Here is a 15,478-nt window from a genome sequence, read left to right on the forward strand (position 1 = left end):
AGGCCAAGACCTAAAGAGGTTGTCGCGCCACTGATTTATTTTTTATAATTTATATATGTAAATAGAACTAAATCATATAAGATACTAGCAGACCGGCCAAGCGTTGCTGTGGCTAAGGTTTTTGTTATATTACATAGTAGTAAACTATTCAAGGGAAACGGTAGGAGATCACCAGTCATGGGGACCACCATGCTTTTTTTGGTGGTTATGTCATTAAATTGTAGCTTATGTGAAACGTTGGTACTTTCAACACAGCGCCATCTGTTAGAATTGTGACTATCAAATAATAAACAAATAATTTGCAATAAAATAATATTGCAGGTATAAATTGAGATATAAGCTATCCTATCTTGTAAGTTGGATCAAACCGCACACGGTGTGCAAATTTGATTGAAATCGGTTCAGTAGTTTAGGAGTCCATAGCGGACAAACAACGTGACACGTAATTTATATATATATTAAGACTTTCAAAGTACTACTTAGTTATGTCCTTGTTGTAGCCATATTTTTACTGTCTACACATTTAATATAATTTGTATTTATTTTGTATTACATTTTCCATTAAAGGCACTTCTAGGTTCTAAAACCTAGACGGTATGGCTTTTCTAGTAGGTACAATTATACTAGAAGTACCTAATTTCATGCTGATTATTATATCTATTGTAACATTCACTTGTTAGAGTTTTTAGACTAATATTTTTATACCTGCATTTCGAATTTCCTTTATAAAGTTTAATTTCTTTAAAAACACATCCTCATCAAGCACAAGAAACCAAACTTTGGTTCTTACGTCAATCTTAAACAATGTTTGCAAAGCTGTGATATTAAAATTATTAGTTTCCTGAAAAAAAAAATGTTCAAGTTAAGGTCACACACAAAGATAAATTGAAAAATCCTGCAATAATGATAATAATCAATTTTAAAAGGAATAATTTTATACTACTTTCTGATCAGATTTAACCTCTACTGAATTCTAACCAAAACCAAATTTGACTTTTTGTTACAAAAGCCCACAGGAGATGATATTATGCAATTTCTTAAAATATATAAGAAAAACATTAAGATTAAAGCCACCCTAATTAAGCACAAGCAACATTATTACCTTATTAACCTAACTTCAGATAATGTTAACAAAAAATTGCAACAATAAATATAATATTTAGTTAACACTTAAACAAATACACAATCAACAAAAATTATAATAATATGTACATATAAAATTTAAAATTGTTTAACTACTAAAACTGGTAGAAGCAACAGAGATCTTCAATGAAACCAAATAAAGGCAAGAGATGTATTTCATACCAGCATGTCATGTAAGTCATCTTCAACAACGTCTTTGCTTATTTTCATATCATGATCACCTTCAAGTGATGCTGAAAATTATATTTCAAACATTATGCTCACCAATTAATACTACTTTTAACCTACTTCAAAAAGAAGGTTTAAGTTATGTGATATTGCAATTGGATAATATGAGTATGATAATCTATTTATGCTTCCAATGCACATCAGCTTAATTTCATAAGTGCATGTACATTTATATGTTTGTCCAGAAATTTTCTAGAAACTATGACTTAGTTTCTAGGAAATTTCTTGATTAATTTAATTTCTTCTCGCTTGAGAAGTACTTGAAATATGGGTATAGTATAAGTATCTAATAATGAATAAAGAACGTGTGTTTTATTACATAAGTGCATTTATGTTTATATGTTTGTCTACAACTTTCCTAGAAAGTCATTAAGAGATAATCCTTCTTAGTTCAGTAGTAATTGAAATATGGGTATAATATAGGTATCTAATGATAAATAAAGATTATAAATTTTTATTCAGTGGGCAGGTGTTTAAAGACCTTTTTATATTATATTTAAGTGTAAGTGTACTAACCAGTTACATGACCTGAAGTAATATTATTGGAATTGTTTTGAAAATTCATTTGATCATTCATATCACATTGTTTTGGCACTGTAACTTTACTTTCAGTTTGCAATGTAAAGACTTCTTCTTTTTTTGTTTTAGATGATATAGGTGTTGGTAAATGTGCATGAACCTGATGAGGTTGCAAATTGCTATGGTTAGCATTTAAGTAACACTCTGGGTTGTTAGAAGATTCATTCCAATTTATTGCATTTGGACAGACACTTAGCACACCCAAAGTATTGCTATTATGTGTGTTCTGGGGAATAGTGTGAAAAATTTATGTTAGCAATAGAACGGCTTTGTCTACAGAATGTATTATACATTTTTTCTGATGGCTGGTTAAAAACTGCATTATTGTTAAGGGAAGTGGATATAGTATCATTAAAGACTTCATTAGGCTCTGGATATCTTGTATTTATTATAGGTTTGCTTTGATTTGCTCTTGCTTTGATAAACGCTACCTGTAAAAAAAAATTTGATAAAGAAACTTAATTGAAAACAAGATAATTTTAAATTACACTAATTTAAGCTAGTAAACTTGTCCTACTAAATATACTGTAAATTAAATTAGTGTGTAATAAGACAGATTATTAAACTTAAATAATTTTATTTCGGAATTTAAGGGTAGGTGTTTTAGAAGTGCATTGACAATGTAACTTTTAAAAGGTACTATCCAAACATTTCGTACAACAATTTGTTAAAACTAGGCATTTTGTTAACCGTATAAGGACAGCTCCAGATCTACTAACTGATTGTTGTCCTGATAGAAATGGCTTCGAGAGATAGAATGAAGACTTACACTTTGTTTAGGCAAATTCCACACGGCGTCTCCTGTCAACGTATTAAAGAAGTATGGTCTTCCTGAGTATCTTTTAGAATGACAAACCAACCATTTACAAGTTGGGGATGCATCAGTATTCATTTTGTATTAAGGGAAGAGAAACAAATACATACTATTCATAACCACTCTCACGTACGTGGATACTACAGTAAAAAATATAATAATGGCGCCTGGCGGCATCCGTACATGGAATATGGATACTACAGTATCCAAAACGACAAGTTTAAGAAAATGACATCTAGTTGAAACTGAGGTTAGAAATAAACGTTTTTATCGACGTAGAATTATAGCTTAGGAAACAGTTCACCCAATAAACTACAGATGGCAATGAAATATCAAAATATGATTAGTTCTCTGTTAAAAAAAATTCCAACCAAACTCAATTCATGACTACCATTTGCAGTGACTGATGAGTCTAAAGCTGATCTTGTCGGGTTATTTGCTAAAGAATTTCCAAGTTTAGTCCGATTATTCTCATCAAAATCCATCAACTTCATAATATCCGTTACTAGTATTAATCGTTGAAATTTAAAGGTCGGGCAACTCAAGATGAGGTGGGATAAGTCGGCCTCATTTCCTCCACAGTATGTACATCTGTTATTATTTATAATTATTTTAAAACGAAATAAATGGCTTGGAGTCTGACAGTGGCCAAACCTCAAACGATTAATAATGGTTATAAATTTACGTTCATTGGCTCCTTTGTATTTATCATACCAAGGTTTACATGGGAGTTCCTTTTGGATCTCTGCATACCAACTACCTTTATCCTGTGAGGATAATTTCCAATAGCTTTCCCATAACTTGCGACTTCTTTGTTTTAAGTCGAAAAGAAAATCCGTAAAAGGAACTCTGCATGTAATACTATGATCCTCATCATAATTAGAATTGACGATATCATCTACAATATCATTTCCCTTGATACCCCTATGAGAGGGCACCCATTTAAATGTTACTGGAGTATCCAAAGATATCAATGCTTCTCTAATTTTATACAATAAATAATTATTTCTATAATAAGTATGACATTTGTCTAAAGCCATTAACACACTTTTTGAATCTGAAATTATTAGGAACTCCATGTAGTTATCGTTATTTTGTAAACTTTGTAAGTACAATACAACTTGATAGATAGCATAAGCTTCAGCTGTAAATATGCTGCAAGTATTACTTAACATAAAACATTTTGAGGTTTTAGCCTGAGGATCATAGTAACCCGATTTCACTGCAGATGAAGATTTAGACCCATCAGTGTAGACTTTGTAACTGTTAGGCTTGGTACAGCAATAATCCAGAAAGTCTATATTATCTACTACACTGGACATATCTATATTTAATTTACACATAAGAGCTTTATATTTACAAAGATATACAGGCCATAGTTCCGATTTGTACATATTATCAGATAAATCAGTCATAAAGCTCATAATTCCCAATAATTCAGGGATCTGGTTATTGAGAACATTAGTCGCTGTTATACTTGAAGGCAAATCTGGTGTATTAGTGATAGTTATAGAATAAGAAAGTTTTGGAAGAAGAACATCATTCTGAGAAGTTATCACTTTCAGGCAAAATTTTTCAGCAATTAATACTCGCCGAATACATAGTGGTTCTACACATGACTCAACCTCCATAGAATTGATAGGAGTGGTACGCATTGCACCAGTAACAATTCTAAGAGCAATATTTTGGATAACATCAAGCTTTTTTAATAATACAGGACTAATATTCATATATGCCAGACAACTATAATCAAAATGACTACGTACTAAGCTTTTATATAATAAACAAAGAACTTTTGGATCAGAACCCCAAAAAGTTCCTGCTAAGGACCGCGAAATATTGATACCTTTCAAAGCTCTACTACAAATATAGTCAATGTGTTTGGTAAACTTTAATTTAGTGTCAAAAATTACACCAAGAAACTTTTTTTCGCTATTTTGAGGGATTAAATTATTGTTATACTTAACATTTACATTAGTATCAATACCATAAGCTAAAACTGAACTTTTACTACTATTTATATTTAATTTAAGTATCTCAGTATAATAGTAGTTAAGTTGACATAAAGCTGAATTAACTTTTGCTTGAGTAACCTGTAAATTACTGCCTACACTATATATTAAGATGTCATCAGCAAATTGTAATATTTTTACAGATTCAGTCACATATGTATATATTTGTGAAGTATAAAGGTTATACAGGATTGGAGATAAAGAAGACCCTTGCATCAACCCCTTGAATGCTAATTTTGGACCATGAAAAACATTATTGTATTTAATGTATAAAGAACGACCATAATACATATGGAAAATCCATTTTAAAAGCTTTCCTGGGAAGCCCAAAGAATATAGCACCTTAATTAATTGGTGAAGATCTACATTATCATATGCCCCCTGAACATCAAGGAAAACACAAATTGCAGTAGAACCTGATAACAAACACTTCTTCATATCAGTCAGGTAAGCTATAAAACTTTCTGCTGCACTTTTGCCTTTTCTGAATCCAAACTGACAAGAAGGAATAAGTTTCTGGTTTTCAACAAAATAGTCCAGTCTAATCTTAATCATTTGCTCAAACAATTTCCCTACACAAGATGTAAGAGAAATGGGTCTGTACGAATTAAAATGATCATTGGGTTTGTCAGGTTTTAACACTGGTATGACACATTGCAACCTCCAGGATTCTGGAATCAATTGCTGAGACCAAAGCGAATTTAAAATATTAAGTAGAATATGTTTTACAGAAACATGTAGATTTTGAAGCATAATATAAGGAATATCGTCAAGACCAGGAGTTGTATTCTTTCTTGAAGACAAAGCCATGTCAAGTTCTTCAAAACAAAAAGAGTTAAGTAGAAACTTGCTCCACTGACTTCCATCATTAAATTCGAATAAACCAGAAATATTATCGTTGTTATTACTAGATTGCCCTAACTTCTCTAAAAAACTTGCTATCCACTCATCATTTTTGGACACATTTCTATTAATGTTAATTCTCTTAAATCTTCTAATAAAATTCCACACTCGGGATACTGGAGTGAATCTATTAAAAGACGAACAAAGACTTTTCCAACTGTCTTTCTTAGCCATTTTTATAATAATTTTTTTCCTCGAATCTATTTTCTTATATTCTATATAATTGTCCATTGTCATATTACGTCTATAATTAGCTAACGCTTCTCTTGATTTGGTTACAGCCTCGGCACAAGTATCATTCCACCAAGGAGCTGGAGGAGCAGACTTTTTACTAGAAGATTTATGCTTTAACAATGGAACACAGTTTTCTTTTAAACTAAGTAGTAATTTAGAAAATTCATCATATTGAACTAAAGGATCAATTGTTGAAGGAGAAAATTTATCAAATATATCTTTGGATTTATCATTGTACATATTCCAGTTTGTTTTATTATATAAATACTTATGTATAGACTCTTGTACTGTATATTTTTGAGTTGAGGTAATGATGTTAACAAAAGTAGGTAAATGATAGCTCCCTAAAGAGTCATCACCGACATACCACTCACAAAGTGGTGCAATATCAGGGCTAACACAAGTAACATCAATGGCTGATGCATTATTACCAGGTCTAGAAATAGTAGTAGGGTCACCAGAATTTAAAATACATAAATCAGCATCATCAAATATATCAAATAATTCACGACCTCTTGAATTGGTAGTATCACAACCAAAAGCTATATTGTGAGCATTAAAATCACCAGATACAAGACAAGGCTTGGGTAATTGCAATATAATCTTTCTCAAATTAATCAAACTAATTGAGCTATTATTTGGTGGACAGTAGACACAGAGCACTGAGACAGGACCACATCCTGTTATTATAGAAATAGCTATAAATTGAATATTTTGATAGAAAGTAGTTTTTAAGACCTTAAATTTAATATCATTTTTTATTAAAATACCTACACCTCCATGCTCATTTTTAGCATTTTTTCCAACAAATATATAACCAGGTATATAAAAAGGCAGACCAGAATCTTTTAACCAAGTTTCATTTAGCAATCACACATCTATTTTATTATCATATAATAAAGATTTAAGAAGTGGTTTTTTATTATTGATACTCTGTATGTTATGTTGCATTAATCGTAAATAATCCATTATTTTGTTAAGTTTTGTATTAATATATCCTTAATGTGTGCAGTTGTGTTTGCTGTATTAGAATTGCCTAACATAACTAAAGTTTTGATAATTTTACTCAAGAACTGATCATCTTTAATGAGCTGATCATAGGAACCACTATTAGGAGGAGCAGACTGGACTGGAATTGAACTATCTGATGAATTTTGTGATAACTTTTTTTTCTTAGGTTGGACAGTAGGTGAAGCTAATTTATTGTGAGCCAACTTTACAACTGATTTATCACTAGGTAACGGAGGAAAATCACTTGACAATAATACAGTTGAATACATTTTAGATGAATAATTATTTTCATGTTTTTTAATCTGAGCTGCTTTTTGAGGACAAAACCTGGATACTGCCAAGTGGTCTCCTCCACAGTTAACACACTTTAAAAATTCAGCTGAGCATTCCTTATAGGAATGACCACCTGAACACTTTGAACAAACCTGATTGTTTCTACATACTTTGGCACTGTGTCTAAATTTCATGCATTTAAAACATTGCATGAGAGGAGGAATATAAGTGAAAACTTTGTAACGCCAGTTGTCTAAATAAACATACTGAGGGAGAACAGTTCCTACAAAGGTAACGCTTATAGTAGTAAGGGGTTCTAGACCATCACAAGTTCTTTTCATGAAACGTCTAACACCAACAATTTCAGAGTCAGCCATTAGTTTGTGGTATAAATCCGCGTTACTGCATTCTTTAGGGATAAAACGAATTTTACCCACTCGCTCCACCGAAGAGGCTGGTACAAAAGCTTTCATATTATTGTCACGTAAGCTAACGTGACTCAGAAAATCATTAGCAGCTGCAGCTTGTTTGAAAACCAGCATAATTTTAGCCGCATTAACTCGACGACATTCCTTAATGCCCTTCACGTTTTTGAATATTTTTGATAAATGCAAAGGATTTTTATTACCTATCTTATCTTCCATTTTAATTCCCTGTACGTAAACGGGGAACTCTTCTATGTTACTATTATCCGGGTAGGATCGCTTATAATCTGGTTTAGAGTAAGGTTTATACTTATCGACATCGTTCGATTTTACAGAGTTATCTAATCGCCTCTTTTTCGAGTCTACGGGTGACTTTGTAGACCCGTCTTCATCACCATCACTCTCTGAAGACATTATTCTCCTCCAAAAGCACTCTGTCTTGAAAAAGACAATTTAATTAAAAATAAAACAAAATTTTATTTGAAAAACGCGGCTCTCCTTTTCCCGCCAAAAAGGAAGTCCAACACTCTTAGGTATATTTAATTTTCGAATATTGCCATGTCCAGATAATTTCCACTATTACATTGGGGTGTTATTAAGGATAAGCCAGCTTCGAATGGAATTATTGGTATATGTAGAAAATCTTTTATTAAACCGGCTTAGATCAGAATATAAACTTACACAAACATAAACATTATGTTTTTGATAATAACAAATGCATGTGCTGTGTGTGAAGTTAAAAAAAAAATTTACTTCATACTATTTATTAGAATACATGATTGTAATTGTAATTTGATAAAGTTTATTAGTAAAATAAATTACATTATTGTCTTTTTGTATAGACGCTGGTGTTCTGAGGTACGAAAAAGAAGAAAATCAAGAAAGTCAAACTCAAAAATATTGAGTACAGTACATAACTTATTTTTAAAAGTTAGCCCTCACTGATATGGTTCGCCCCATGAATGTTAAAGTTAAAGTATTATATTCTATTCAAAACTTTATTAACTCGAAACTATTCGAAAATTTATGACTTTTAGCTTGAATTAAGCTAAACAAGACATTAAGTAAATATTTAAGTATTCGTAGTATTTAACCAAATATTACAAGCTACATACAATAAATGATGATTTATCAAAACATTTTGAAATATAATTATAACGAAAATAACATTTAGGGAAATTTAAACACCATTAACCATGACATGGCAACATCGTTAGAAACCAAAATGGCAGCAAGTGATATCAGCGCGTTATCATGTGAGCCGATGAAATAATGTTTTTTTGAGTTTTACAGTCGCGAGTGAAATTGTAATTTGTGAATTAGTGCATTGTGACATAAAAAACCATGGTGGATATAAAATCACCGCCGTTTAGTGATATAAAAAGACCTGAGGAAGTCGTTCGAATGACGACAAACGATAGCCTGAAATTTGCAGTTCTTATCGGGCTGATAGAAGTTGGCCAGGTGACCAACCGTGAAGTGGTGAACACCGTTTTACACCTGGTAAGTCATCATCTAGAAATCCCCCATCAATCCTATAAAATCTTACTAGATTCGTATAAGAGGTTATTGGTCGCGCAAAACAATGTTAATTTATTATTTCTTACTTACTATTTGTATTTTTTTGTTGTAAGTAGTATATTGTAATGATATTCAACTGTAGCTTGTTTCTATTCATCGATCGAGTTCGTAATAACAGATATTTTCCACCTACCAAGTTTGTTTTGATGGCGTTATTAAACTTACCTTCGCTGTTTAGCGGCTCTTAAATAAACACCCAAACAAAGTTTCAAATAAATAAATATATCATACATTCTTCTAATATATTTTAAGCAAACAATTTATATTCAGGAAATCAGATAGGTTTTATAAAAAGTTTTCCAGAAACGGAAGACAGATCGGCATAAAAGAATGTGTAGGAGATTGCGAAGATTGACAAAAGAAAAGAAGACTAGGGTTTACCAGTCACAATTTGAAATCTCATTGAAACATATAAAATCCTCACTGGCCACTATAATGTTCCAGGAATTGAGAAGCTCTTTATTTTAAGTGAAAATACACATTTGAGGGGTAGTTCTTTAAAACTTAAGACCACTCAACATAACACAAATTCCCTATAGAACGTTCTCCCAAACCGAGTAGTGACTAGTGGCCGATTCGAATAGGCTTCCGGAAAGTATAATCAGTGCACCATCTTTGAACACCTTTAAAAATAGATTGTATAGTTTCTTCAAATCTCAAAATACACGCGCATCAGCTTATTAAGCTGCCAGTGTGTTAATATACATAATAATAATAATAATTGGCCGAGTACAAATGTAGGACATATTTTAGGTTAGTTTTTGGTTAAAAAACACATAAAATCAACAATGTTGTACTTTGATTAATTACTATAGTTCCAGAGTCATGATACTTAGAATTATAACGCATGTCGCAATATATCTCTGATGTTGGATTTTAGACCAAAATATTAAGTCTGTACCTACTGTAGTAAGCAAGCAGTGAATAGAGTTGATAATTGCACATTTTTTTACCAATTAAGGGTAAGTATTACATAAGCAAATTTACTGCAATTATTTATCAGCAAAAGTAAGCAAAGCTCTAAAAAATAATAGTACCTAAACGTATAATTTTTTTGTAGGAATCTTCATTTTCGATTCGATTTCGTTTTCAAGCATAGACAATGTGTAAAAAAATAAATAATTGTTGACGTAATCACCAAATATGAAAATCAAAGACCTCTCCGCCCCTATAGTGCTTATGTAATACTTGAACATCCTAAGCGTCGAAACACTATATACCGCGAACTATAACTGTCAAAATCTAATACGTTTTTGACATATAATCTGTACTTGCAAATTACTGCCATGACGTCATTCCGACGATGACCTTGAAATGAAGTTATATACTTAACTTTTAATTGTCATTTACAATTACATTCAGAATGGAATTAATTAACACATATAAGTAAGTACACAATCGTTTAATGTGGTTAAAAAGCGTGAAGGCAATGTTCAATATTTATCTGGTTTGCTGTGCGACAATAGTAACATAGGTATATTAACAGATAAAAAATAATATATTTGTCTCTGGTTTACGCGAATAGACAGACTGCACACAGATAGTCTCTTGATCACTAGACAAAGAGTTATAGAAGTACGGAAACCTCGAGTTAAATGTTATAAATTCACATTTATATCCTTTAAAAAGAAGAGAGCGTGACTTGCGAGCGATGTTTCTTTTACGTCATTATGGAATAGAGAAAGTAGCCAATCATGGGGCAAAATGAAATTCTTCAATCATTTTTAATAAAAGACAATGTACATTTTTTAAATATTGCTTAATATATTATAGATAAACTAAAAGTACAGAAAACCCAAAAGAACCACTAAAGGACCTTGGGGCCTGAAGGGCTACACCACGCAAATTTAAAATTCCGTATAAACTAAAGAGTTACAAAAATTACAATTAATACACAAACGAATAGACGATGTTTAGATGTTTATTTTTAAATCTATTTTGAACTTTTATAATCGATTTAGTCTACAATAAACCGTACAACATAGATTTTCTGTCAAACCCTATTGTTTGTTTATTGTTCTGTGTGCATTGAGCACAGAACATATTTTGACTATTGAATGGAGTATCCGTGCATTCTAGTACCAATAAAACCTAGAATTCAAATTGATTGAATTGATAAAGTTGAATAATTTGAACCCGGATATTTATTTGTGGTTTTGTATTTAATAATAGTATCTATTAAGTAAATATCAAAATGTGCACATTTACCTTTTAAAAAAGTAGAAACTCATAAATATACAGTATTTACATTAAGCATTATTCTTAACCTACACAGTGATAATAATAATAATAAAATAAATATAGTTTAAAAAAACTAAAAAACACGCTTTTAAAGCACATCAAACTAAAAAGTGAAAAATAATTCCTAATTTAGGCTAAAAAGGTAATGAACAAAAAATACTGGTATTATTGTGAAAAAGCGTGGGTTGCTCGATAGACGAAAAATATGGCACAGAGCGCGCCACGCTTTTTAAAAGCGTGTTTTTTAGTTTTTTTTAACTATATTTATTTTCCACTTTTTAGTCCTAGCAGCAATACGTGTTTATCTCGTTTATCTCGAAAAAAAATTCATTGTTTTTTCGAGATAAACCTATGAAATTATTATATTGTCGCTGATTCTTTATAAGTGTACAAAGTTTGAATTAAATCTGTCCGTTTAATGTGGGTCAAAATCGAGTCCGAAGAAGTCGATTACATACATACAGGTGAAACTAATATAAAGCGTGTTAAAATGGATGAATAGAATATTAAACCAAATTTCAAAAGTTTGGTCCTTGTGGCAATGTACCTTTAATGATGGCCTCCTCACGTATTGCGATACTTATTCGTTGAGCGAGGAAAGCACCAGTTCTTGGGTCACCTACCAGGCGACAACTTAAATCTTAAATCAACTTAATTGTTTAGCCTGTGAAACAAAGTTTGAGAAAAGACTCTTAATTTTACATAAAAACGTCTCAGTGAGGAGCCATACAAAAGTTTATTTTTCAAAATGAACATTTAATTGTATGCGTAATTTGCATTCTGCATTAAACGAACAATTCAATTATGTCTTCATTAAGAGAAACATTAACGAATAAACATCCCGGAGGTAATGAAGGTTGGGCGTCGGCCAAATTCAGCTTTAGCGCAAATGTTTTGAGGTGTTTGAAATGGGAAACGTAGTTGAAGAGTATGTAGACGATATTCTATATTCTCGATACGGTCGATATATTCAGTGTCAAGACTTATCGCTAAGACACACTTCCAAACTTTAATAAAAATAATATATAGAGACTCTTGGGCCGAGGGGTTCAAGTACACATGCACTTATTTTATGTTGGCGCCTGGTAGATAGGACAGGTGACCCCAGAGCTGGAGCTATCCTGGCTTAACGAATAAGTATCGCAATACAGCGAGGAAATGCTGCTATTAAAGGTACACTGCCACAGGGACCAAACTTTTTACATTTGTTTTGATTTTCTTTTAAATAATTTATATTTTTTTTATTATTACTTTGTAGGTTATGAAAATTGTAAATACTGTACATACTTGATTGTAATCATTTATCGTTAATGGATATAACGTAGAAATAAATGTATTTTATTTATTAATAGCCGCGCCAATCACGCCTAACAAAAACAGGATAGAATAAGTTATACATTTTGCAACCAATGTATAACCAACGATAATAGGTGTGGACGGTGTGCGCAAACATAATGATTACAATCAATACTTTTTTTTCGCCCATGGCGCAGGCTATAGTCTTTCGACCATACCGCCTTTACTATCGACACGTCTACACGGACAAACATTACTGTAGGATCACAGAACAAAAGACATCATATTATAAAACATAGCGAAAAATATAGAGATATTTTTTTTATATTTATAATGCAGACTGATTAGGCCACTTGTTAATTGTTGACCAGCGGTGCTTTGTGACACACCGCCTAGTCTTTCGTAGATGTTTTTCTTTAATTATTTATTAAGTTCATTTATGTCTTTATCCACGTTAGTATCTGTCTTGCCTATCTGTTTGTCTTTTACTTTCCGTTAAGTCAGCATTTCCCATAAAGAGATGAGACTATAAGAAGGCTGTTCCGCATCATCATCCACCGTGGACCATCACAATCCTAATTGATAATTAAATATAATAAGTAAAAATTTCAGTTCAGTAAACATATTTTTTTCTTTTTTTAAAACAATCACTTATTCAATCCTATCAGATCGTAGCATTATGTATAGGTCTACCGGAACCTCATGGCATAAAACAAAAATAAAATAATGATATATTCATATGGCAATGTCAAGTGTCACCCGTCAAATCAAAGTACAAGATCTGTCAACCGCTGCTCAGATTTTGTCGTCTTGAAATTGGTTGTTTTTGTGAAAATGTCGAAAAAGCGACTTCGGTCTCAAGCGAGAAATATTGTTTTTAATGATTATCGTATTGTTGTTTATTTTTATAATATAGTCTGAATACATAAACTGTTCAACACAAAAATTTGAGCCAGAGATTCAGAGACAAGTAAAACGTAGCTTCATAAAACCTTGAAATTAAAACTGGCTGTATTTATTGGGATAGTTTTGTTCTTGTATAATAATAATCAATAATAAAGCCCGTTTATTTCCAATCTTTACAAAAGTAGAATATACAGCTTAGATTTGATGCATAGCTTTTTTCTGGTTAGTATCTAATAATATCCTAACTTCCTTCAGTACCATTGATCCTTTCTTTCTCCATTCCCTTCCTGCTAGCGCTTCTATTCTTTCTATCCACCTGTTTTTGGGCCTTTTGGTACTTTCCCTAGAGTTGTTCGTGTATAAGTGCTAATTAAGCAGGTAATCTTAAATAACTTGACATCTATGTAGTTTTCATTAAAATTGCTATATCAAAGAGCGCTCTTTCCGGTGCATTCAATTACAAAATCCGATAGCTAAGTGCCTTAGCGTGCATTTGACACTGTCGCAAGTTAAACGATGAGCGATTCTACAATCATTAATTTAAATATTTATTTATTAATAAATACAGAGACACAGACTAACTTTATTCATAAATACTAAATCAATGCACTCTGTTGAAGTGTGAGATTTTGAAAAGTGACAGCTTTTTGTGAGACGCGCAGACAAAGCAAATCAAAACGATTTTGTTGCGTAATTCGCCAATGTGTTGGGTTTTAGCTTACTACAGTACAATGTATGAAGATGTAGACATTTTCCACCTCACCTAAGAGGATGTGAGGAAATATTTTGGGAAGTGGGAGGACTTTGACTTTATGTGGCTGTAGTTATAATTACTTCTTGCTTTAAAATATTGGGTTATAGTCTGTGTAATGTTCAATATCAGTTTTCTGTTTTTTTATCTATTCATGTAATTGACTTCTGTTATCTGTTTCGTATATTTTATTTAACAATGTAATCTGTTCTGTCTGTCTGTAAAACTATAAAGACTAGAGGCTTATGAACGTCAATACTTATAAAACGGAAGATCTTTTACATTCACTATCAGTTGACGAATCGAGGCTGTAGAGCGTGCGAGAGGAAACTACGCCACTCTTTTAAATCCCCAAGATTATGGTTTACTGATTTATTATTTTTGGAGGCAAGCCACTATATGTGATAGCATCGAACATACTTTAATTTAAATACTCAACTAAAAATTAAAAAAACGATATAAAAAAATACAATTGATAACAGGACAGAAATGTTTCATTGAATATGCCACGATATTTCTTCGACATTTAGTGCAACATTATATTATATCCTGTAATCATTTTTTTTCTATAACTCGATAAATTTAGCTAAATTGAGCAAACACTCAGTATGAGCTGTATATAAATGGCATGGGCAGTAGCTGTTCTTACATAGCTTGAGGGTAGGTAACTCTTTTTATTTTGCCGCTACCCTCCATACCATGAGCCGTGAAAAAGCATAGCGGAAGCAGGTTACGAGGCGACGGGTCGATATGACGTCCGCTATACCTCATTAGGCACAGCTGAACATTAATTATTCTCATTAGCGCAGACAGTGTTGCTCACTTTCAAAAAGCAAGCGATTCGGCACGTAGACTACACACCCTTAAATCTAGAAATTATCTAAGATGTTAAGTAAGAAATAGGAGCTATCCTACTAATATTATTAACCGTAAAGTGTGTAATGATGGATGTTTGTTACTCTTTTCCGCTAAAACTACTGAATGGATTTAATGAAACTTTACAATAATATAGTTTTATACATCAGTATAACACATATGCTACTAAGGATGGAGGAAAAAATGCGAGCTTTTATGGCGTGAG

General features: G+C 31.9%; 2 protein-coding genes and 1 long non-coding RNA gene across 5 annotated transcripts in view; 1 reads left to right on the top strand and 2 right to left on the bottom strand.

Annotated features, from left to right (window-relative positions):
- The window catches only part of LOC125058877, a 3,901-nt gene extending 959 nt beyond the window's left edge, over positions 1-2,942 (bottom strand). The window contains exons 1-4 of the mRNA XM_047663020.1: positions 2,720-2,942; positions 1,888-2,381; positions 1,306-1,376; positions 706-841 (exon numbers count right to left, since the gene is read on the bottom strand). Of these exons, the coding sequence (XP_047518976.1) occupies positions 706-841; positions 1,306-1,376; positions 1,888-1,948 (268 nt within the window). The 5' untranslated portion in view covers positions 1,949-2,381; positions 2,720-2,942. The remainder of the gene's footprint in view (positions 1-705; positions 842-1,305; positions 1,377-1,887; positions 2,382-2,719) is intronic.
- A 196-nt stretch (positions 2,943-3,138) lies between these two features.
- Positions 3,139-15,478, top strand: part of LOC125058228 — a 12,695-nt gene continuing 355 nt past the window's right edge. The window contains exons 1-4 of one of the 3 annotated variants that reach the window (XR_007118340.1): positions 3,139-3,345; positions 4,920-5,223; positions 5,409-5,610; positions 5,961-6,154. This is a non-coding gene — a long non-coding RNA (uncharacterized LOC125058228). Of the gene's footprint in view, positions 3,346-4,919; positions 5,224-5,408; positions 5,611-5,960; positions 6,243-15,478 lie in introns of those variants that run through there. The other 2 variants (XR_007118338.1, XR_007118339.1) reach the window with 2 other exon arrangements.
- Positions 6,518-8,115, bottom strand: LOC125058209. The gene has a single exon (XM_047662251.1). It carries the CDS (start codon positions 8,034-8,036, stop codon positions 6,882-6,884), a length of 1,155 nt encoding a protein of 384 aa, XP_047518207.1. The 5' UTR covers positions 8,037-8,115; the 3' UTR covers positions 6,518-6,881.

Source organism: Pieris napi, chromosome 18 (assembly GCF_905475465.1).
Source record: "Pieris napi chromosome 18, ilPieNapi1.2, whole genome shotgun sequence".
NCBI classification, from domain to species: Eukaryota; Metazoa; Arthropoda; class Insecta; order Lepidoptera; family Pieridae; genus Pieris; species Pieris napi.

Coding starts and splice junctions, on each gene's coding strand:
- LOC125058209 (XM_047662251.1), bottom strand. CDS start 8,036: ATGTCTTCAGAGAGTGATGGTGATGAAGACGGGTCTACAAAGTCACCC.